The 25562-nt window shown below is 35.0% G+C and overlaps 1 protein-coding gene across 1 annotated transcript; it reads left to right on the forward strand.

Moving 5' to 3' along the window:
* Positions 1-20845: 20845 nt before the first annotated feature.
* On the forward strand, positions 20846-24777 carry LOC110699022 (G2/mitotic-specific cyclin-2-like). The gene is made up of 12 exons (XM_021876506.1): positions 20846-21491; positions 21633-21696; positions 21822-21957; positions 22095-22151; positions 22253-22298; positions 22396-22551; positions 22651-22797; positions 23364-23453; positions 23548-23769; positions 23858-23956; positions 24067-24245; positions 24344-24777. The coding sequence occupies exons 2-12, from the start codon at positions 21642-21644 to the stop codon at positions 24498-24500; spliced, it is 1344 nt and encodes a 447-aa protein (XP_021732198.1). The 5' UTR covers positions 20846-21491; positions 21633-21641; the 3' UTR covers positions 24501-24777.
* The last annotated feature ends 785 nt before the right edge of the window (positions 24778-25562 follow it).

The following is a 25562-nucleotide window of genomic DNA, read 5'->3' on the forward strand; positions in this document are numbered from 1 at the left end:
CAATTCTGGTCTAAAGTCAACTTCAGATTCAAAAAACCCAAATCTTACAGGGTCAAGTTATCGGTTTTGCAACCGAAAACGTATTGATTCCTATTTGCATCTTACTCCAACAATGTATGGAGCGATTTCTAAGGGACGAACACTACACTACTATTGCTCCTCCAAGAAGGATTTCATTAGCATCCGAGTATTGGATACTCCAAAGAAGATGGAATGTGTTAAAACTGAAGAAGTGTTAACACCAATGGAGATTAGTCACCCCCTTGACAGGGCATGATAGGTGTGAAACAACTCCAAATTTGGCACAAGAAGAGTTGACCATAGGTATGGTTGATCAAGTGTCAACATGTGAAAGTTCGTCGGTGCCCCTTCCGGTTGCTCCAGTCTGCGCCCCATCAAAGTCTACTGCCTGCCTCAACGTATCATCTTCTCAAAATTTGATGATATTGTCTTCCTCCCGTCGTTTCAGAGCTAGAAGGAAGAGTCATTCGCCAAGAAGCTTGCCTTCTTCTATTTTTATTAACCCTTTGTTTTGCAGAATGAGTGGTTCGAAAAGAAAAGTGTCCTACCCCACCGAAATCATTTGGTTTCCGAATAGAAAGTTGTTATATGGTTCTACCCCTAATGTTTTAATCTGTAATTTAGTTTATGTTTAATTTAGGATTTTGCTGTTGTCAAAAAAAAAACTTCTAACCCTAGAATCAAAAGATAATCTTAGGAAATCGAAAGATAACTAAAATATACAAGATAATATTCTACCATATCAAATAATATCACATAATATCTCAATACCCCCCCCCTCAAGTTGGAGCATGCGGGTCATGAATGCCCAACTTGAAACAAAGATTATCAAACTGTGCTTTTTTGAGAGCCTTTGTAAAAATGTCTGCAAGCTGAGAAGACGTCAAAACATGAGAAGGAGTAATCAATCCTTCTATAACTGCATCACGAACAAATTAAGTGACAATCAACCTCAATGTGCTTTGTTTGTTTATGAAACACTAGATTCTTATTAACGATGTAGAGTCGAATCATTGTCACAAAACAATTTAATTGCCTTTGGATGTTGTTGAAGTTCATGAAATGAACTTCATTCTGGAAAAATACTCCACACTTTAGAGAGAAAAATTGAGAGAAGAAGAAGCTTGAGGAAGAAGAAAGAAGTTTATTATTGATTGAATAATGAGAATACATCACAAGTTTAGCATTTATACAACAGTTAATTAGTTACAAATTGTAACAACTTTTCTGATGTCATAACAAACTAGATGCTGAGCTGGAAGTTTGTTGCTGCTGCTATATTATCGAGCTGAGTTGGCTGCTGACTTGAGCTCTGTGTGCTGAGTTAGCTGCTGACTTGAGCTGTATACTCCAACACCCCCCCCCCCCCAAACTTGGAAAGGGTGAGGGAACCATGCCAAGTTTGGACAAAAGAGTCTGTTAATGAAGAACATGAATTTGTTTAGTGAACACATCTGCAAGTTGTTGTCCTGTAGGAATATAGCATAGCTCAATGAGGCTTGCAAGAACCTTATCTCTGATGAAATGGCAGTCCACTTCAATGTGTTTAGTGCGTTCATGGAAAACTGGATTTTTAGCTATATGAATAGCAAACTGACTATCACAGTGCAGTTTGAAAGGCTGCAAATTACCCAAGCCTAACTCACCAAGAATTCTGACCAACCCATCAACTTCACTAGCAGCATGGGACATTGCCCTGTATTCTTCTTTGCAGAGCTTTTAAAAGTTGTACTTTGTTTCTTGGACTTCCATGAAATTGGAGAATTACCAAGAAGTACCACATAACCAGTGACATACTTTCTAGAAGATGGATAAGCAGCCCAATCAGAATCACAAAAAGCTTGAAGAACAAGCTAATCAGTTGCTTTAAGTTGAATTCCCTGACCAGTAGTGCTAGTGTAGACACCCATATGTGTCTCCCCAAAATCAAACCCAGTGATGAATACCTTTCATGTCATTTAATTATCTAACAAAGCAAAAGTTTAAAAAGTCTAGTGATGAGGATGTTTTTATTAAAATATCTTTCCTTTTTGTTTTTGAAAATATTTCTTTTCTTACCCTATTTTTAAAAAATGTGCATTCCAGTTTAGTTTGGTCCATGTTATGGGTCCAATAATGGTGTACTTGGATGAGGCTTGAAAATAACTTTCCAACGATATATTATAATCCCAACTTCGATGAATAATGAGGAAGTTATGGCCAAAATACAAAACTGGGCTCAAATCGGATTTTACCTACGACCCAATGATCATGTGGAGGGTCAAAAGGTTTAATCCTATTCCTAAACTAATTAGGATTAATTAGAAGCTTCTATAAGTTTCTAAAAGATCTTAATTATCCTTTTTGAAAAGATAAAATCAAAGAATTTGAGTTAAATAAAAACTTTCCTTTTTTAAAACTTTCCTTTTTTTTAAATCCTAATTCTATTCGAATTTAAAGATGTTCAAAGATAGTCAGATATTAATTTCGTGCCTCATAATATTTATCCAAAATTTATATGGTTGGATAGAACTTGAAATTATCTTTCCAGTGATATATTATAATATTAAATCCGAGCTATAACGAAAAAGATATGAATGAGATATGAAACTCTATCCAAAACTGACACCGTTCCACTATTTTGGCTATATCTTTTTATTTACAAATAATTTTAATCTTATTTTAATTGGGTTGGAAATTAGACTTCAAGGTCTTTCCAACGACATATCATATGCCTTATTTGGACTTCTAGATCAAAAGATATGATAAAAACAAAATCCGCAAAAGCTGTTGTCCATCGAGTTTTATTTCGATTCGAATTCGGATTCTTTTCTTATTCTTCGACCCTCTTTTTTTTTCCTATAAATAGAGGTCATATATCCCCCTTTTCAATCACCAACTCTCATCAAGAATTTCTTAATTATCTCTCTCTTTCTAGCCTAGCCTTTTACAAACACAATTCCTCATACATTAGCACTAGACACACCTAGCATAATTCGAAGTTGCCTTCGCCCTAGACGTGAAAGGTTTGATATTTCTGAGGGTTTGGTCCCAAATCTCTCTTTCAATTATTTAATTTAATTGTTTGTTTTATATTTTCCTTGAAGTTGCTAACGTGTGTATTTTGTTATTAGAAAGAGATACGAGGCATCCAAGTAAGTGCTTTAATTGTTTGCATTGATATTATGATATAGAAATCATGTCTAGGTTGTTATTATGATTCCTAGTATCATGTTAGGATGCGTTCCTTAATTTGATGTTTTGAATGACAACAATGATTCCTAGTATCATATTTAGGGTGATTTGCTTATATCAATTATGATTTCTATTATGCTTCCTATTTTCTTTCCTAATATTCATGTTAGTATCATATTAGGGCTAAAACTTTGATTTTTATTGTTTAGTGACATGCTAGGGTTTGTTATTAATCTTGTTAGTATCATGCCTAGGATCTTACCATTATTATGCTTTAACATGATTATGATTTTTATGATTTATTATCATGATTATTTTTATAATTGTCATAATTATCATTATTTTTATGATTTATTATTATGTTGCTTTGTATATTTATTGTTATTGCTTGGTCACACCTTTTATGCATGTTTAAAGGGAATTTGTACTTGTAATTACGCTTAATAAGATAATTAATAATCTTGTTTAGGGTTAATTTGATTATAATTCAAGTGATCGCCAATAATAGTTTTGTTTGTGCATTAATATTCAACCAACATAGACAAACAAGTTTAGGGTTAACCTATTGATTGCATGTTAGTCAGAAAGCGCACATGAATACGATCAGAACAAAGTAGAGTCCTATTATTAGGGCAGGTTCAATCTCTTTTAGGTTGGATTTGTACCTTCATCCCCGAACTACCAGTCATGGTTCCAGACCTATTGGAGTTGACAATCTCATGGATCGTTAAGGGGTGTAACCTTCACCTCGTGAACGGTTTACAAGTTCCTAAAACTTGTTGGCGACTCTTTTGCTCTATCTTCTTTCTCTTTGGACGCCACCGTACTTTAGTGTATGATTACAGTGGGGTTCAAGTTTGGGATGATGCTTGAAATATTCCCTACGGTTTTTGACGACTCCACTGGGGAGGATTTCTATTTTAATTCCTGAAATTTATTTCGGCAATGATTTAGAATGAGTGGATGAGACTCGAAAAGTTCTAAGTATTTCATGTGCGTAATTTTGATTAACATTATTGTCATATGCATAAAAAAGATCTCATTGGAAAGACCATCCGTAATGAGTTAAAACATAGGATTTTTACACGTAGGAAATTTGAGGAATATCTTTCACAACTAGGACCGAAATAATGTTGCGCGAAACTGGAAAATTTTATCGAGCACAGAAAGCTGCTGAGGCATGTAGGAATAGCGTCAGGAAACAAAGTCTAGCGCCACTTATTAAACTTTAGCGCCAGGCGACAGCTAACAACATATCTTAAGGTATGTTTCAAGGCTTCAATATGAGGAATCCTTGGAGAATGCATAAACTGACTCAAGGACTGAATAGCAAAGGCAAGATCAGGCCTTGTATTGGTGAGAAAGTTCAGTTTCCCAACATAACATCTATAAAGGGCAGGATTATCATAAAGATCACCTAGGTCTTAGTAAAGCTTCAAAGTAGAAGGAAAAGGGGAGTTGACAGGCCTTGAGACATCAAATTCACAATCTTGTAGAAGTTCCTTTGTGAATTTCCTCTGAGATAAAACATAACCATTTGCACACTTACTCACTTCAAAACCAAGGAAATAATTTAGCTCACCCAATTAAATAATTAATGCTAAAAGTCTTGTGCAAATGAGTCTTCAATTCAGAAATCAACAGCTCATTTGAACCTGTGATGATAATATCATCAACATAAACAACAACTAATATAGTAATATTTGCATCTTTCGTTAGAAAGAGAGAATAATCATTCTTTTACTGATTAAACCCTTGAAACTGTAACTCTTCAACTAATTTGTCAAACCATTGCCTAGAAGCTTGTTTTAGACCATATAATGACTTTTTCAGTCTACAAACATGACCTGCAGGAGCAGACACACCCTCTGAAATCTTCATATAGACCACTTCATGTAAAGTTCCATAAAGAAAGGCATTGTTTATATCAAGCTGGAATAGTTTCCACTTGTTTTGTGCAGCAAGAGAAATCAAACATTTGACTATAGACATCTTGACAACTAGAGAAAAGGTTTCTTCATAATCAACCCCATAATTTTGTGTGAAGCCTTTAGCAACCAATCTAGCTTTGTATTTTTCAATAGAACCATTTGCATTCTTCTTAATTTTGTAAACCCACTTGCATCCTATAGCTTTCTTCCCTTTAGGAAGCATAACAATATCCCATGTATTGTATTTGTTGAGAGCATAAATCTCTTTATCCATAGCATCAACCCAAGAAGGATGTGCAGCAACCTCAACATAACTAGTTGGTTCAACAAGAGATTGATGTGCACAAATTGCAAGCTGCTGCTTAGCAGGGAGAGCATCAAAAGAAACAAGGTTACACTAGTGTTCTGTAGCAGCATAACACTGATAATCAGATAGATGAGAAGGAGCTTTATTTGGTCTAGAAGATTGTTTGAGTGGAATTTATGTTACATTTGGTGGAATGGAAGGTGAATCGGAATTTTAAGGAATTTGAGCAGGGGGAGTAAAGAAGAAATATCAGGAATAGAACTTGTAATTGTGTCGTCTGAGAAAGAATTTGAGAAAACTTTAGGAATATTAAAATCAGTTTGTGAAACTGATATAATAACAGGAAATAAAAATTTGTTGGAATAGGATTGGTGATGATTAGAATAAAAATGGAATGGAAAATGTTTCTCAAAGAAAACAACATCTCTGGAAACTACTATTTTTTTGTGGCAAGGTTAAGGACTTTGTAAGCTTTCTGATTGGGGGATATCCCAGAAAGACACATGGAACTACTCTAGGATCTAGCTTAGTTCTGTGTATTTGGAAGTGGAAATATAGCATAGACATCCAAAAACTTTCAGGTTTGAAATATCAGGAACAGAATCATATATCTTCTCATAGGGTGTAGTAAAATTAATGGATTTAAGAGGCATCCTATCAACAAATAGGTTGCTGCTATATTGCATTATGTAGGGAATATTTCAAGCATTACCCCAAACTTGAACCCCACTGTGATCATACATTTAAGCATGGCGGCGTCCAAAGGGAAGGAAGATAGATCAAAAGAGTCGCCAACAAGTTTTAGGAACTTGTAAACCGTTCACGAGGTGAAGGATACACCCCTTAACAATCCAGGAGATCGTCAACTCTAATAGGTCTGGAACCATGACTGGTAGTTTGGGGATGAAGGTACAAATCCAACCTAAAAGAGATTGAACCTACCCTAATAATAGGCCTCTACTTTATTTTGATCATATTCATGTGCGCTTTCTGACTAGCATGCAATCAATAGGCTTACCCTAAACCTGTTTAACCTATGTTGGTTGAATATTAATGCACAAATAAAACTATTATTGGAGATCAGTTGAAATATAATCACATTAACCCTAAACAAGATTATTAATTATCTTATTAAGCGTGATTACAAGTACCAAATTCCCTTTAAACATGCATAAAAGGTATGATCAAGCAATAACAATAAATATAATCAAGCAACATATTAACAATAATAATTAAAATAATCAATAACAATTATAATAATAATTAAAATAATCATGTTAAAGCATAATAATAATAGCAAGATCCTAGGCATGATACTAACAAGATTAATAACAAACCCTAGCATGTCACTAAACAATAAAAATCAAATATTTAACCCTAACATGATACTAACATGAATATTAGGAAGAGAATAGGAAGCATCACAAGAATCACAATTGTCATATTTAATATTAGAAATTATAGTTGTTACCCTAAACATGATACTAGGAAGATCAAAACACCCTAACATGACACTAGGAATCATAATAACAACCTAGACATGATTTCTATATCATAATATCAATAAATCAATTAAAGCACTTACTTAAATGCCTCGTACCTCTTTCTAATAACAAAATACACGCGTTAGTAACTTCAAGGAAAATAAACAATCAAATTAAATAACTGAAATAGATATTTGGGACCAAACCCTCAGAAATTAAAACCTTTCATGTCTAGGGCGAAGGAAACTTCGAACTTGGCTAGGTGTTTCTAGATCTTGTGAATGCGGAATTTTGTGTGCAAAAGGCTAGTTTAGAAAAGAGAGAAAGAGAGTAATCAAGAGATTCTTGATGAGAATTGGTGAAAGAAAACTAGAGAGTTGATGATGGAAAACAGAGGTTTTAGGAGACTATTTATAGAGAAAATCAGCCGGATACGATAAAAAACGAATCAGAGTTTCGAAAAGAATAAAACACGACCGCAGCGCCAAACATGCGTCTGTCGCCAGACGCTACGCGCGTCGCAAGACGCCAGGTCTGTCGTCAGGCAACAGAGCTGTCGTATGGCGCTAGAATTAAATTTCCACGTGTTTTCTTATTTTGATAAAATTTAACCGTACGAGAGGGCAAAATCGTATTTCCCTTAAAAACACTTCTTTTATTCTGATTAAAACTCTTAAAAGTCAACTAAAGTCAATTTATCAATGCTAATTAAATTAGGATTCAAAAGAACCTTCTAGAAGAATCTAGAAGACTATAATCAATCCTAATCGCATCAGGAATGATAAATCAATATTAGGCCCTCCTCTAGATCATGGGGCCGCACAAAAATATCAAACCGGGCCCAGTTCAGTAATTTGGCCATAACTTCCTCATTATTCATCAGAATTGGGCTTATAATATATTGTTGGAAAGCTCTTTTTGAACCCGACCCAACTACACTATTATTGGACCCTTGCCATGGACCAAACCAAACTGGATTGGCTGTTTTCTAAAAATAGGTTTTCAAAAAAACAAAGAGAAAGAAAAGAATTAAAAACTAACCGCAACACTAGACTTCCACACTTTCACTTCATTCGATTAGGATTCGATGTGAAAGGAACTCATCACTGGGTTTGGTTTTGGGGAGACACAAATAGGTGTCTACACATTCACTCCAAAAATGAGCTAGAACTTTTGACAGAATATATAATGCCCTTCTAGTCTCCTAGAGATGTTTGTGCTTTCTCTCTACCACCCCATTTTGCTGGGGTGTGTCACTGTAGGAATTCTGCTGCAATATGCCATGTTGTAGAAACAACTGTTTTATTCCTCCTTCTGTAAGATCTAAGGCATTATCTGATTTCACAGCTAAAACCTTTAAGGAAAACTGAGTTTCAACATAGCTAAGAAATTGAGTCATTTTAGAAATCGAATCACTTTTATTCTTCATAAAATGAATCCAAGTCATTCTTGAAAAATCATCTATAATTGTCAAGAACTGATTACAACCAGTGTATGTAGTTTGAGTATAAGGACCCCATACATCTATGTGAACCAGCTCAAAAGGCTTACAAGATTTAATTGAACAAGTAGGAAAAGAAAATCTAGACTGCTTAGCTAGAGGACAGGCTTGACACAAATTTTCAGCTAAGCAACCTTGTACATCAGTACCTTTGATGGTTTTTATTTTGTCAAAAGACATATGTACTAAACTAAGGTGCCAAAGTTAGGCTTCTTCAATAGTAGCAAGACCAAGATTTTCAAGAGCAACATCATTATTTGCAAACAAATGATCATCACATAGATTGTACAGTCCATTGTCCAACTTATCAAGCACTATTGGATTGGTCAAAGAAGGGCCCTGAGTCAAGCATGTATCATTAGTAAATGATACTGAACATGACATATCTTTGTAGAGTTTTGAAATTGAAACCAAATTAAAATGAAAACCAGGAACATGCAGAACATTCTGAAGTATAAAGCCTGATTTTAATGAAATTGTTCCTAAGTGTTCAACTTTTAACTTCTTCCCATCTGGAATTGTTATGTATCTTTCATCACATAATTTTGAGTATGATTTGAATATAGAAATTTCAGCACACATATGGTCAGATGCACCATTGTCTAAAATCCACTTAGAAATTAATGAAGAAGACAGATAGAAAGTACCTGCCAACTGAGAAGTAGCAGCTAAGCCAAGGGAACTAAAACCTCCTGAGAGTTCACCTTGCTCAGCAGAATGGTGCTTATTGAGATAGTTCAAGATCTGTTGATGCTGATCTTGAGTGACTGACATATTAATCAAATTTGCAGACTAAAAAACATTTGAACTATCAAGCTGAATTGATGTTGCAACTCTCTTTCCTTTGTTCTTGAAATCAAAAGGATAACCATGTAACTTGAAACACTTGTCCCTTGTATGTGATCACAGTATAAGTTGTTCCTTGTGTACACAAAATTTCTTGTGTTTGAAATTTCAGAATTAGGCTTTGCTGATTGTCCAATTCCTCCATTTGAGGTAGAAAATCTGGTGTTAGTGAACTAATTTCTACTGTCATTAAACCTCTTAGCATAAAATGCTGCAGATTCCTGACTATGCTGATTCTGGATATTACTCAGATTCATGCGAGTTTGCTCTTGTAGCAACAAGTTGTATGCCTTTAACAAAGTTGGCAAAGGATTCATCATCAAGATAGTACTCTTAGTATGTGAGTATCTAAATATCATCAAAAAATAAATTAACCTCTTATTTTGCTGAGATATAAATAACTGCCGAGTTAAGGTACAATTGCAACCAGTGCATACACAATCAGGAAGAGGTTCTAAACCATCTAATTGATCCCATAGTTGCTTAATTCGAGTGTAAAATTCATGAATACCATCAAAATTTGATTGAGTAATATCAACTAACTGTTGTTGAACAAAAAATAATTAAGGTCCAAAAGATTGACTGAATCTTTCATCTAAATCTAGCCAAATTAGCCTTGTTGTCTCCAAATATAGAACACTACGAGCAATTGAATCATCAAGAGAGTTCAAGATCCAATATGTTACCAGATTATTGCACCTGATCCAGATTTTGAGATTTGGTGAATTACTTGAAGGTTGATTCAATCCTCCATCAACGAAGCACAACTTGTTCCTTGCTGATAAAGAAATTGTCATTGATAGTTTCCAATCGTTGAAACTTGATCCATCAAACACAATGTTCACCAATCTTGTAACTGTGAGATCAAAATTACTCAAGAAATACACAGAATTAGGATTCTGTGAAGGATCAACTTCTTTATTTGCATCAATATTTGAAGAACTACTTCCAAAATTACGAGGTGCCTTTTTTTTATGATCAATCAAATCAAACTCAAGAAAAATGATAGAAATTTTTTGTTTTAAAAAATCAAGCGGAATTTGGATTAAAATCGAGCTAAATTCTGCTCTAATACCATGGAAAATACTTTAGAATTTAGAGAGAAAAATTGAGAGAAGAAGAAGCTTGAGGAAGAAGAAAGGAGTTTATTATTGATTGAATAATGAGAATACAGCACAAGTTTAGCATTTATACAACAGTTAGTTACAAATTGTAACAACTTTTCTGATGTCATAACAAACTAGAGGCTGATCTGGAAGTTTGTTGTTGCTGCTATATTATCGAGCTGAGTTGGCTACTGACTTTAGCTTTGTGTGCTGAGTTAGCTGCTGACTTGAGCTATATACTCCAACAGATGTTGTACACCAAGACTCAATAACAATGCTTTAAGCCAATTTAGCTCACAAGTAACGGCATGCATGGACCTGTATTCAGCTTCTGTAGATGATGTTGACACTATGGGTTGCTTCTTGGTTTTCCATGAGATGGGAGACTTAACAAGAAACACTAGCCAACCAGACAAAGAACGACAAGTGAGAGGACACGTAGCCCAATCTGAGTCACACCAACCATGCAAATTCAAATCACAATCAGAGCGAGCTCAATAAAATACCCTGTCCCGGAGGCCTTTCAAATAACGAACCACCTTCAACGCAGCATCCTAATGCTCACTACAAGGTTCTTGCATAAACTGAGACAAAACATGAATTGAGTAAGCTAAATCAGGGCGAGTGTAGGGAATAATTTCAAGCTTTAATCCCACTAGCTTGAACCCCACTGTGATCATACACTAAAGTACGGTGGCGCCCAAAAGGGAAGAAGATAAAGCAAAAGAGTCGCCAACAAGTTTTAGGAACTTGTAAACCGTTCACAGGGTGAAGGTTTCACCCCTTAACGATCCAAGAGATTGTCAACTCCATAAGGTCTATAACCAAATAAGGGTTCGGGGATGATGGTACAAATCCAACCTAAAAGAGATTGAACCTGCCCTAATAATAGGCCTCTACTTTATTCTGATCGTATTCATGTGCGCTTTCTGACTAACATGCAATCAATAGGATTACCCTAAACCTGTTTATCTATGTTGGTTGAATATAATACACAAATAAACTATTATTGGAGATCACTTGAATTATAATCACAATTAACCCTAAACAAGATTATTAAATATCTTATTAAGCGTGATTACAAGAATAATGCATAAAAGGTGTGATCAAGCAATAACAATAAAAATCAACATAATGATAAATAATAATCATGATAATAAAATTATAATCATCGTCAAAATAATAATAATATTCATAATCATCATAAGTCATAACAATTATAATCATAATCATGTTCATGTTAATATTAAAGCATAATAAAAATAGCAAGATCCTAGGCATGATACTAACAAGATTAATAACAAACCCTAGCATGTCACTAAGCAATAAAAATCAAATCTTTAACCCTAACATGATACTAACAATCATAAATATTAGGAAAAACATAGGAAGCATCGCAGGAATCATATTTAATATTGAAGTTACCCTAGACATGATACTAGGAATATCATAATAACAATATAAACATGATTTCTACATCATAATATCAATTAAAACAATTAAAGTACTTACTTTGATGCCTCGTACCTTTTTCTAATAACAAAATACACACGTTAGTAACTTCAAGGAAAATAATAAACAAACAATCAAATTAAATAATTGAAATAGAGATTTGGGACCAAACCCTCAGAAATTAAAACCTTTCACGTCTAGGGCGAAGGCAACTTCGAATATGGCTAGGTGTTTCTAGATCTTGTGTGCGAAATTCTGTATGAAAGAACAAAGTTTAAAAAAAAAGAGAAAGATGAATGAATTAAGAGAGAATTAATGATTGCGAATGAAAAGCTGATTGTAGATGAGAATTCGTGAGAATTGGTGAATGAAAACGGAGTTTTTTAATACGATATTTATAGAGAAAATCAGCCAAAAAGATAAATTAAACAAAACAGAGTCCGACGCACAGAAAACAGAGCTGGCGCCACCCTTGGCTAACTGGCGCCAGGCACCAACACTAGCGCCAGGAACCAACACTAGCGCCAGGCGCCAAAGCCTGGGGTTAGGCGCCAAGCCTATTTCCAACGCGTTTTCAAAAATCAGATAAGTTTGCCGTACTGGAGGATAAAATCATATAATTTTTTCGAAAATGCTATTTGATTTTGATTAAAACTCTGAAAAGTCAAAAGTCAGTTTATCAATGCTAATTGAATTAGGAATGAAAAGAACCTTCTAGAAGAATCTAGAAGACTAAAATCATTCCTAATTACATTAGGAATGATAAATCATATTAGGCCCTCCCCTAGATCATTGGGCCGTATATAAAGCTTAAACCGGGCCCAGTTTAGTAAATTGGTCATAGATTCCTCAATATTCATCGGAATTGGGCTTATAATATATCGTTGGAAAGGTCTTTGCAAGCCCCATCCAACTACACTACTATTGGACCCATATCATGGACCAACCAAACTGGATTGTCTTTTTTCTTAAAATAAGTTTTCAAAAACAGAGAGAAGAGAAAGGAATTAAAAACTTTCCGCAACACTAGACTTTCCACACTTTCACTTCATTCGATTATGATTCGACGTGAAAGGTACTCATCACTGGGTTTGGTTTTGGGGAGACACATTTGGGTTTCTACAGCGAGTAACAGTATGATAAATCAAACGGCCTATTAGTCGTCAGTATGCCTCCGGATTAAAGAGAAGATCACCAGTAGCAAGACTCAACTTGTGGTTTTGCTCTATAGGAAAGCCACTAGGCTTTGCTCCCAAAAGTCTTGCTTTAGAAATAATATCCAATGTATACTTTCGTTGGCACAAAAACAAACATGCAGAGCTACGGGCTACTTCAATAACCAAATAATATTTCAAAGGACCAAGGTCTTTCATCTTGAAGCAATCACTAAGATAAGCCTTGAAAGCAATTAACACAACAGAATCATTCCCATAAATAATTAAGTCGTTAACATAAACTAAGACAGTAATATGAACTTTGCCTGTAATATAAGTGAATAAAGAGTAATCAGAATAAGATTATATGAAACCATACTATTTTAAGGACGTGGTAAGATTTTCAAACTAACATCTACGAGCCTGTTTCAATCCATAGAGTGATTTTCGAAGTCTGCAAACTAAGGAAGGATCCGAGCTTTCAAAACCCGGACGCAATTCATGAAGACCTCCTCATCGAGATCACCATGTAAGAAGGCATTGTGTACATTCATTTAATGTAGCTCTGTAGACACCCATTTGTGTCTCCCCAAAACCAAACCCAGTGATGAGTACCTTTCACGTCGAATCATATTCGAATAAAGTGAAAGTGTGGAAAGTTTAGTGTTGCGGATAGTTTTAATTTCTTTTCTCTCTCTCTGTTTTTGAAAATCTATTTTAAGAAAACAGCAAATACAGTTTGGTTGGTGCATGATATGGGTCCAATAGTAGTGTAGTTGGAAGGGGTTTGAAAAGAGCTTTCCAATGATATATTATAAGCCCAATTCCGATGAATATTGAGGAAGTTATGGCCAATTTACTGAACTGAGCCTAGTTTGAGCCTTATATGCGGCCCAATGATCTAGAGGAGGGCCTAATATGGATTTATCATTCCTAATGCAATTAGGAATGGTTTTAATCTTCTAGATTCTTCTAGAAGGTTCTTTTCATTACTAATTTAATTAGCATTGATAAATTGACTTTTTGTTGACTTTTTAGAGTTTTAATCGGAATCAAAGAACATTTTTTTGAGGAAAATACGATTTTATCCTCCTGTACGGCAATTTCTATCTGATTTTAAGAAAACGCGTGAATTTCTGAGTCAGCGCCAAACGCCAGTTGTAGCATCTGACGCTACGCTTGGCGCCTGGCGCAGGCGCTAAGGTCAGCGTTTGGCGCTAACCTGGCTTTTTGCGTCATAGCTCTGTTTTTGATGTTTTATCTTTTTGGCTGATTTTCTCTATAAATAGTCTCCTAAAAACTCCATTTTGATTCTCCAATTCTCACCAACTCTCATCAAGATTTTCTTGATTACTCTCTCTCTCTCTCTCTCTTTTCTAAACTAGCCTTCTCTCAAATATAAAAATTCCGCATTCATTAGACTTAGATACACCTAGCCATATTCGAAGTTGCCTTCGCCTTAGACATGAAAGGTTTAATTTCTGAGGGTTTGGTCCCAAGTTTCTCTTTCAATTATTTGATTTAATTGTTTATTTTATATTTTCCTTGAAGTTACTAACGTGTGTATTTTGTTATTAGAAAGAGGTACGAGGCATCAAAGTAAGTATTTTAATGGTTTTTATTGATGTTATGATACATAGTTCATGCTTAGGTTGCTTATTATGATTCCTAGTATCATGTCTAGGGTAACTTTAATACTAGGTATGATTGTTATGATGCCTTTCATTTTCTTTCCTAATATCATGTTAGTATCATGTTAGGTTAAAGCTTTGATTTTTATTGTTTAGTAACATGCTAGGGTTTGTTATTAATCTTGTTAGTATATATTATGCCTAGGATCTTACTATTATTATTATGCTTTACCATGATTATTATTGGTGGTAACATGCTCCTAAAACTTGTTTAGTAAACAATTATAATCATACTTAAAATAATCATACTAAAACAATTATAATCATGATTATTTTTATTGTTTAGTGACATGCTAGGGTTTGTTGGCGACTCTTTTGCTCTATCTTCTTTCCCTTTGGACGCCACCGTACTTTAGTGTATGATCACAGTGGGGTTCAAGCTAGGGATAATGCTTGAAATATTTCCTACAAGCTCCCAATTTTTTGCAGCCGCAATAGCTAGGACAGTGCGCACCGTCGTTATTTTTGTAACTGGAGCAAAGGTTTCTTCATAATCTACCCCTGCTTTTTGATGATTGCCAAACACTACCAAATTAACGATATTTGAGATACTCTACGTCTCCATTTGACAAAAACTTGGTCTTGTAGACCCATTGACTGCCTAGAGCTCTTTTACCTGGCGGAAGATGTTCCAATGTCCAAGTACCATAGTCTTCCAAATCCTGAATTTCTTCTGGCATAGACTTGCGCCACCCATCAAATGTCATAGCTTCTATGAAACTTTTCGGATATTTGCTTTGCACAATAGCTGAAATAAATTTTCGATAACTCATAGAAAAAATTGTCACAGTGTATATAATGTGCTAAGGGAAACGGAGTACTTGAAGACTAATTAGATGGCGGAGATGGACTTTTAGCAAACACTTTGTGATTCACATAATCACGGAGCAAAACTGATAGGAACTTATCTCAAAAACCGCGCCCCAAATTAGGTTGTTGTTGTGCTACTGTTTCTAGAAGGCCCACGAGAGCTGTCAGCCCCCGCAACCTTCTAGTGTGCTAATCAGTAGTGACCTGCTGCTGTGTTGATGGGCAGGCCGCGGCTGGGCAGTAGAAGTAGCTTCATCATGCTGTTGTGCCGTGACCTGCTGTTGTGTGGTCTGCTTGGCAGAGGCAGTGTACTCCGCAGCCTCCTTGCAGCCATCATCTCTTTGCCGCAAGTTTCCTGCAGAGTGGGATGGCTCCGTAATACCGTGAGGTGAAGATACATCATTTCCTTCCCCATTAACAATTTCACGCCCAATCATCCCGTGTACGTCTCACAAAGAGATGGATCAATATTAACATCTTCGGGACTACGAAAAGGGAACACATCTTCCACAAATTTCACATCACGAGAGACAAAAAATTCCTTTGTGTTAAGATCAAATAGATTCCACCCCTTTTTACCGAAAGAATACCCCATAAAAACACATTTACGACTCCTACTAGCAAACTTACCCCCCCCCCTCGTCTTTTGATTTGTGCAAAACACAAACAACCAAAAGTACGAATAACACCAAAAGATGGAGGTTTATTAAAGAGTATTTTGAAAGGAGTTTAATTTTGAAGAAGAGGAGTAGGAGTTCGATTAATCAAGTGAGTCGTGGCTAAAACGCACTCACCCCAAAAATAGATAGGTAGTTTGGCTTGAAATCTCAAGGCTCTACCAACATTTAGAATGTGTTTGTGTTTTCTCTCTACTCTCCCGTTTTTTTTAGGAGTCCTTACAGACGAGGTTTGAAACAAAATACCAGTTACAATAAAATAATCGTTCAAATAATTAAATTATGTTCCATTATCACTTTGCACAATTTTAATTGTTTGATTAATTTCTTATCGACCATAGCAACGAACGCCATAAACATCTTGAAAACTTTTGTCTTATCAAGCATAAAATAAATCCAAATAGCCCGGGAATAATCATCAACAACAGTAAAAAAATATCAAGCACCACACGATAAAACATGTTGATATGGACCCCACAAATCACAATGTATATATTAATTCAAAAATTCTAATAGAATTATTTTCACTTAGAGGAAATTTGTCTCTAGGTTGTTGAGCACGAAAACATGCTTCACACCCCTTAGATAAACAACTTTTATTATTCTTAATACACTACTAGAAAAAAGCTCATTTTCGACGAAAAAATTTCGTCGAAAACACCCTGAAATCCATCGAAAAATCCATTTCCGACGAAAATCCGTCGCAACCGAATGTCGGAAAGGATTTTGTAGAAAAAATGACTTCTTCTGACGGAAATTCCGTCGGAAACACTTTTCCGACAGAATTTCCGAATTTTCCATCGAAAGAGGGTTTTTAGCACCGTAAAAGTCCGTTGGAAACTTCCGACGGAATATACAATTCGGTCGGAAATTCCAACGGAAATTCCATCGAAAAATGCTTTAATGAAATTAAAAAAAACGTCGCACAACCACCAGCACGGCGTATCACCACCTCCAACCACCAAAAAAAACCCTTAACTCCAACATCAGATCACTACCACTACCACCCATATCAGACCACCGCCACTACATAAGCCCCTAACTAAACAGTCCCGAACCCATTCCACCACCCACAACCACTACCCACCTAACCATAAACCACACAAACGAGCCCAGATCTACCAACCCACCAAGGCAAACCACCCTACCACCCACCTAAAACCACCATCGTCATCGCCACCGCCGTAACAAACCATCACAACCCAAAAATTAACAAAAAAAAAGAAAAAAAATTTAAATCCCAAAATCCGAACTCCAACAGCCACCACAAAAAAAATAAAAAAAAATAAAAAAAATCTGACGGATTTTTCCGTTGGAATATACTTTCCTACGAAATTTCCGTCAGAACTGTTTGAAATTCTCAGAAAGTTCCGACGAAATAAAAATCCGTCAGAAATTTCCGACAGAATTTCATACCGTTGGAAATTTTGCATTTTGCGACGGATTTTCATGTCCGTCGGGAATTCGGCCTATTTCTAGTAGTGATATGAGGAAGCAACTTAACTACTTTCTCTGATAGATGTCCCATTCTTCTGTGCCAGATCTCCAATCCTAATGTAGCTTCAACCATAGACACACGTTGCACATCATCCAGTTTGTTAAAATTATATAGTCCGTCTCATCGAAGTCCCGTTCCAATCAGCTGCTTCAGTCGGTCCTGTATAGCACACATATATGAGTTAAATTGGACAACAACATTTAATTGATCACTAAGTTAAGTAACAGAGATTAAATTTCATTGAAGATGAGGCACAAAAAGAACTCCGGTAATTGTGATTTTAACGCACAAACGAATGGAACCCTCCAAGGTAGCAAATACACGTTCACCGTTCGGTAAGCCAACCGGACCTTCAATGATGTGTGTGTTAAACAACCAAGAACTATTACCGGTAACATGATGGGTTGCTCCGGTATCAATAATCCAACAAGAATCATCAAATTTATCATGTAGTCGATTTTCAGGCGCCTTCCATTATGCGGTGGTGAGGGTCGAACCTAGGAGAGAAGTCGAATATTAGTTTAGCCTTTGAACGCATAATAGTATTATTTTTTCCAATACATAAATAGAGACATGGTTCTTAGGTAACTCAATATTATTGTCAACTAACCTTTCATACCGTAAGTAGAATTATGCAAATATGAACATGAGAAATTCAAAAGGATGTGAAATGCAAAGCAAAAATGAACATAAGAATTTAAATGTAGTTGAACTAAAAGAACTAATTGGAGCTAAACTGAAGTAATTGGAGCTTAATTGAAATGAACTGAATTGATTGGAGCTGAACTAAAATGAACTGAAATTAAGCACAATATGTAACTATTATTTCCTCCCAAAAAAATTAACTTTAAACAAATAAAACCTTTCCATCCTATTTTTTAACCTTTTTAAATTTAGAATATTTCAAGTCCACATACACGTTGATCTTAATTGATTAGCTTTTCTATTTTGTTGCTAAATTTTTCATTGAAAGAATACGTATAGCTATAAATTGAGCGTATGACATGGCATGCATGCATAATATAATATGGAGATTTGACAGTGAATTGCTAAACACCGCCATAAAAAATTATCACCACCGTCAAAATTTGGTGTAAATGGACAATTATGCCCTTACTACTTCACCACCCTTATCCTCCTCTTGGCGACCCACTACCCTACTGACCGGCAACGACCACCACCACCCTAGTGGAAAATAAACCCTCCACATCCCCCTCAATGATGACCCACCACCTTCCCTCGCCAGCGGAAAAGTGCTGGTTTTTTTTTTTCGGCAACCGCGGTAACCGGAGGCCAAAACATGTTACCGTGCATAAATTGCTTTAATTAATACTATTTCGAATACTGGAGTTTTTTAGATCTTAGCATGTATGCTGGTCATAGCGAAGCATTAAGAGCAACTCCAATGGTTGTTGCTAGGGACTTGCTTGCAATATTAAATAATCTCTAGCTACATACTAGCGTAACCATTGGAGCTAGAAAATGCAATTAGCTTGGTCAGGCAAATTAGATTTGTCAAACTAATATGCTTGGAAAAAAAAAACTTGCTAAAATAAAACAATTTAGAATAAATAAAATGAATTTTATCAACTTAAATTAAGGAGGTATGGTCCTCCTTAATTAAAAGCTTAAAATGACAATTAGCTTAAAAGCTTATGTGGCATGACAAGCTAGCTAATTTGACAATTAGCTTGACATTGGAGTTTTAATTAAGAAGGAACATAACACAAAAGAAATGTATAACCCTAATATATTCCAAGCCCAACTTCTAAATTTAGTTTTCTAAACTGCAATTGTTTTTTTAGCAAAGGAACTAAAGTTCGGTGTCAAAAATTGTTGTAAATTACTAGTAAATCTTTACCAAACTCCAAAAAGGTCACCTACTTATGGTCTTTTCTAAATTACTGAACTACGCTGAATTGAACTGAACTGATTGGAACTGAATTGAATTGAAGTGAATATTTTAAGGGAGTAGGAAATGAATTGAACTGAATATTTTATGAGAGAAGAAAATTAGGAAATGAACTGAACTGAGTTAAACTGAAAATAAGCTGAAAAGAACAGACCATTAGTTCCTTTAAGCCTTTTTAATAAAGAATTACCCCCTTCATTCCTTTTTGTATGTGCCATTTCAAATCTTGATTTCACACAAGAAAGTTTTAATATGAATAATCTTTGATAAATATTTTATTTTTTAAAAAATTAGTGGTAAGTTTGCATTGATTTTTGTGAAAACTACCTTATAAGGAAATATGAAATTCACATGGCCTTGTTTATAAAAAAAAAATTGATGGTTACTATTATCATTATAAAAAAAATGTATGTCGGTCAAAGCGAAGCATTATAAATGATTTATATGGCCTTATTTGATTCATTTTTTTTTTATGTATTTGTTAATTTAGATTTCATTAGTAGATCGATGTCGTATGACTTTTTATTAATGAATTCATTTGTTTAAAAAAAAAAATATCAACGCTTAATATTTTTTATTTATCAATTTACAAAAATTATAAAAAGTTGATGATATGATATATAAAAATTATTATAATATGTTCCCAGCCCACATTTCTATGTTTTATCATAATTATCAATTAAAAAAAAACGGTAGACAGAGTACATATATTAATAGTGTTAAAAGTTATAATATACATTTCAAGCTAAGTACGAGTAAAAATGAATGGAGGAAGAGTATATGCATAAAGACACTTTGCACAGACTAGAATATGTTCGTCTTCTCTCTCAAGACAAAGACTTAACTAACCTATCTAAAAGCTCGAAGAAAATTTATTGTTTCAAGGTCAATATTTTGATGTGGATATATAGAGAAAAGGTGTAATATCAATATATTTCAAATTTGGTCTAAGAAAATTTTCGTACTTGGTAAAAAAAAATTAAAATTCACATTTGCGATCTAAAGAATAACTTTTTTTTTTCTTTTCCGTAATCGAATAATCTTAATGCGATTTGCAAAAACTAAAATTCACAATTTCAAAGTACTAAAAGGCAACCAACAATCAAAAAGTTCATTGAATTCTCTACTTTACTAAGACAAGAATTATGCTAAAAAAATTAATTCATTAAGGACTTTTAATTAAGACTTTTAGTGGCCAAGAGCTTATTCATATTCTCTAGCCTTTTTTTTTTAATAAAAAATTGATAATTTTGATAACGGATCAATTACACATGGCATTATGGCAACATGTAAGACCCTAACACACATCGGACCACATGGAAACAATGGTGTAGCGCATAACATTAGATCCAATTAGTACGAATTACGAAGTTTCTTACCATTACACTTAATCAGAAAACAAAAAAATTAAATAAAAATAAAAAAGAAAATAAAGAAAGAAAGAAAACGGAAATAAACCTGAGGGCGGACATTTGAAAGCAGATCAGAGATAACCGTTAGAGAAAGGGCACAAGCCCAAGATCAACGGTTCACATTTACTAGCCGTTAGTTTCAAAAATTTATTCGCCGACATAATTTAATCAATTTTCTGTTACTCAATTTCATAATTTTTTCTTCTTCTTCCTTTTTTTATTTTTTTTTCTTTAATCTTCTCTCTCTCTCTTTTTTTCCTTCTCGTATGAACCCTAAAATTTCGAAAGAGTCTTCCTTATTTGAAAGAGAGAATAGAGTGAGAGAGAGAGAAATCTAGAGAGAGAATAAGAATTACACTCCCAATTTCTTCAATCTTAATTTGATTTTTAAATGGGGTTTGATTTTTTCTGACTGATTTCTTTCTCTCTCTTCTTCAATCAATTCTGGGAAGAATAAAAACGGACTATTTGATTAGAACATTTATTCTTGAACATCATTAATTTGTTGTTTTTGGGTGAGTAATTATTTTTCTTAAATTGAATTTTCTGGGGTTTTTGGATTTGTTTTGACTTTTTTTCTTGATTGTATTTTTCTGCATTAATCCCATTTTGCGATCATCATTTTGATTTGTTGGGCGGATTTTTTGATGTAATAGAAGAAGAAGATGGCGGGATCAGATGAGAACAATCCGACAATAATCAATCATTCAATTGTTCAAGGTATTCAAATCAAGTTAAAATTTCGAACTTTACAAAATTTTAATTTTTGTTAAATTCTTGTGATTTTGGAATTGAAAACCCTAAATTTGGCAATTGGGTTTTTCTTGTTCAATGTTTTAATGAAGGAGGCTTGCAAGCAAGAAGTGGAAAGGTAATGCCACCAATTGGGCATAATAGGAGGGCATTGAGGGACATTAATCGCAACATTATTGGAGCTCCACTTAATAATTCTTGTGCAGTCAACAAAAGAACCATTTCTGAGTAATTAATTTCTTAAACACTAACAGTTTTTTGATTTTTTTTTTTATTTTTTTATTTTTATTTTGGGGTTTTAGCAATTGGGTTTGTGTTTATTTATTGTTTACTAAATTGGGTTTTTGTCATTTGGGGCAATACAGGAAAGATGATGGTTTTGGAAAGATTCGGGCAATACCGGGTCACCGCCCTGTTACTAGGTTAATTTCTGACTTCCTAGTGCTTTTGTTTTGCCAATGTGGATTAATCATAGTGTGTAAATATTGATGTTAGTGTTGGTTTTCAATTTTTGTATGTTTAGGAAGTTTGCGGCGGAGATGGCTAATACACAGCATTATGTGATTGAGGTGCCTATTTGTACATCTCATAGGATTGATTACTTTTGATGGTAATTATATTTGAAGTGAAATCTGAATTTGTGGTAATTGACTTGTATTGATAAAGGAGATCAAAAAACCAATTGGATGTGAAACAAGAGCAAGAGAGGAGCTAAGTGATTGTGAGATTATAGATGTGGATGACTATAAGGTGAATAATGATACATCTGTACCAATGTTTGTGCAACACACTGAAGCAATGCTCGATGAAATTGATCGTATGGTATGATCCGACACTCATGTTAGAACGTGATACTAGTCAACTTATACACTGTATGATCTGACTTTAGATTGGTTGGTCTATTATTTGAATTGATATTAGGATGAAGAAGTTGAAATGGAGGATATTGATGGGCCGATGCTGGACATTGATGGGTCAATTTTAGACATTGATAGTGGTGATCAGAATAATCCACTAGCAGTAACCGAATACGTTCATGATATTTATACCTATTACAAGAAAGTGGAGGTATACAGCCTGTTCTACCATTCATTCATTCATTCTAGATCAGTTCTTCTCCGACTATATCGAGATGTGAACATTTGCTGTTAGGATGCTAATGTTGGCTTTAGTTTTCCTTAAATGCTCATAGATCATCCTGTGTTTGATAGGACAAGGTCACTAAGGTTACTTCTGATGTCTCCCTGAAATGCACATAGTTTATCATGTATGTTCTGTTACTCGAAATATTTATTTCAAGTGATGGGATGTTTAACTGTTGCTAGTGGAAATAAGGCAGTGCTGTGAAATCGAATGGTATAATTAGCGATCCTCTCTTGCACAAGTTTCTGACTTAGTAGTTTCTTGCTCAGGTTACAGCCTTGGTCAGTCTGTAATTGTTATTTGCAAAGACTATCTACTGAATTCTACAATTTACTGATTGATTAAGAAATATTATGTATTTTTGGTGGAACAGCAATCTTGTGTTGGTTGAGCATTATTCTGCATTAATGTGTGTTTGACAAAGCTAGTATGAATTTTGTGCTTCCTATTGATGACTGTAAATCAGGCTTACTGTTATCTTCATTATGCAGAATACTAGTTGTGTTCCTTCTAACTATATGGACAGCCAACCTGACATTAACGAAAAGATGAGAGCCATTCTCATCGATTGGTTGATTGAGGTAATTTTGCAAAGCATTACTTATTTCCCTATAGTCCAGAGGGAGTTGACTATATATCTATTGGCCCCACTAACTGTCTGATGTTGAATTAAAGGTCCATTACAAGTTTGAGCTCATGGAGGAGACGCTATATCTGACAGTCAACCTGATTGATCGCTTTTTAGCTCTTAAGCCGGTGGTGCGAAAGAAGCTCCAACTAGTAGGTGTAACAGCTATGCTTCTGGCAATCAAATATGAAGAGGTATCGGTTCCAGTTGTTGAAGATCTTATACTGATATCTGACAAAGCTTACAGTAGGCAAGAAGTACTTGACATGGTAAGATTATGCAGATTGGTGCTATTGCTGCTGTACATTCTGCATTACAAGCAAATATATCATTGTTTTTTTCCATGTCCCTTAACAGGAGAAACTGATGATCAACTCCTTACAATTTAATTTGTCGATTCCAACCCCATATGTCTTCATGAAACGGTACCTTAAAGCAGCTGAAGCAGACAAGAAGGTATTTTTCCAAGTGGGGGAACTCAAGTTATTAATGAGCTTCTTGCAATTTTTTATTGGTGATTAATTTCTGACTTTTGGGTTTTCTCCTGTTGGTGGAAATTTAACCAGATCGAACTCCTGTCGTTCTTTTTGATCGAACTTTGCTTGGTGGAGCACGAAATGCTGAGATTCCCCCCTTCTCTTCTAGCAGCAGCTGCAGTATTCAGTGCTATGTGCACTCTGAGTGGGTCTAAGTATTGGAGTAAGACCTGTGAGTGGCACACTGGTTATCCTCTAGACCAACTGATGTAAGCGTTTTTATTCCATTCCTGTTATCTCAATTCTCAAGTTACCAGAGTAAGCCGAGAAATTGTCATGTTTATTGTTTTCTTTTGGGTTACTGCAGGGAATGCTCCAGGCTGATGGTTACTTTCCATCAGAAATCTGCAACAGGAAAACTTACTGGTGTTCATCGGAAGTACAGCACATCTAAATATGGGTACACTGCAAAATGCGAACCTGCACATTTTCTCTTAGAGATTGGATTCAACGGGTGGACATAGGACCTCGTGGTTGAGTTGAATAAATCCAACATTATGTGGGAGTCTGGCGCAAGGGCTTCAAAAGTCACTGAAGTTACGCCTCTTCTGCTTGAACATATTTTCTTGCTGGATCATTGTGTTAAGTTCCATGTTCCATATTAGAATCGAAATGCTTTCCTCTGAAAGCCATCTTTAAGACAAACTCATCATCTTGTAGTTCATGTCATAGTTATTCACTGTGATTATGTTATAAAATTGTTACTTTGCTCCAAAAGTTCTCTGAATTCAGTTCTGCCTTTCTTCCCCGTTGCTAAATCTTTCATGACTTCAGTTTCCCATCTTTGATCTTTCTTTCATATTAGGCAATAACATAATGGTTCAGAAGTGAAAGAACAATATAAACGAGTCACATAGGCTGATGATGATAAAAGCTGCAAGAACAACATTCGAATAACATAATCACCTAATTTGTGAATGGGCCTGGCTGGACCGGGTTACTCTAGTCTTGACTTGACCCGGCCCATTGGTGAGTCTATATGTGATCCGCTTTAAACCATGGATTTGAAATGAGAATCTTGAAGTATCAATCTGATACAAAATTAAATAATTGGAGGATTCTTCTCAATCCATTGACCGTGTTATTCATACATTTGAATTCAAATCTTCTTTGAAGTGTCTTTGAAGCGTGGATCATATTGGTGAAGGTTATCAAGGTACTTTTCCTAGGTGGGAATGTGGGATAATGAATATAGAAATAAAATAATATGAGTAAACGATTTAGGTTAAATGATTCACGAGGTGTAAAGATTTTGGTATGATTCACGAGGTGTAATGATTTTGGTATGTTAAAATGGGACATATCTTCAATGGTTATACGGGATTTCCTCGAGTTAAAATGGACATTTAATTTGGATCATTAACGGTACAGGACATATTTAGTTCGATGTCAATTACGTGTCATATGCAATTTGGTATAGATGTTGTTAAGGATATTTGCCTGGTATGCGAAGGTGATCGATCACGAGGAGGTGGCATGGTTCTGGCCTTCATGGCCTCCATGAAGACCGCTAGAGCTCTCGTTAT

The sequence above is a fragment of the Chenopodium quinoa genome, unplaced genomic scaffold (genome assembly GCF_001683475.1).
Source record: "Chenopodium quinoa cultivar QQ74 unplaced genomic scaffold, ASM168347v1, whole genome shotgun sequence".
In the NCBI taxonomy this organism is placed as follows: domain Eukaryota; kingdom Viridiplantae; phylum Streptophyta; class Magnoliopsida; order Caryophyllales; family Amaranthaceae; genus Chenopodium; species Chenopodium quinoa.

Excerpts from the sequence above, each read along its gene's own strand:
- LOC110699022 (XM_021876506.1), top strand. The coding sequence starts at position 21,642 with ATGGCGGGATCAGATGAGAACAATCCGACAATAATCAATCATTCAATT. Across the intron at positions 22,152-22,252 it reads GGTCACCGCCCTGTTACTAG|GAAGTTTGCGGCGGAGATGG; the intron begins GTTAATTTCTGA and ends TTGTATGTTTAG. Across the intron at positions 23,770-23,857 it reads GGCAAGAAGTACTTGACATG|GAGAAACTGATGATCAACTC; the intron begins GTAAGATTATGC and ends GTCCCTTAACAG.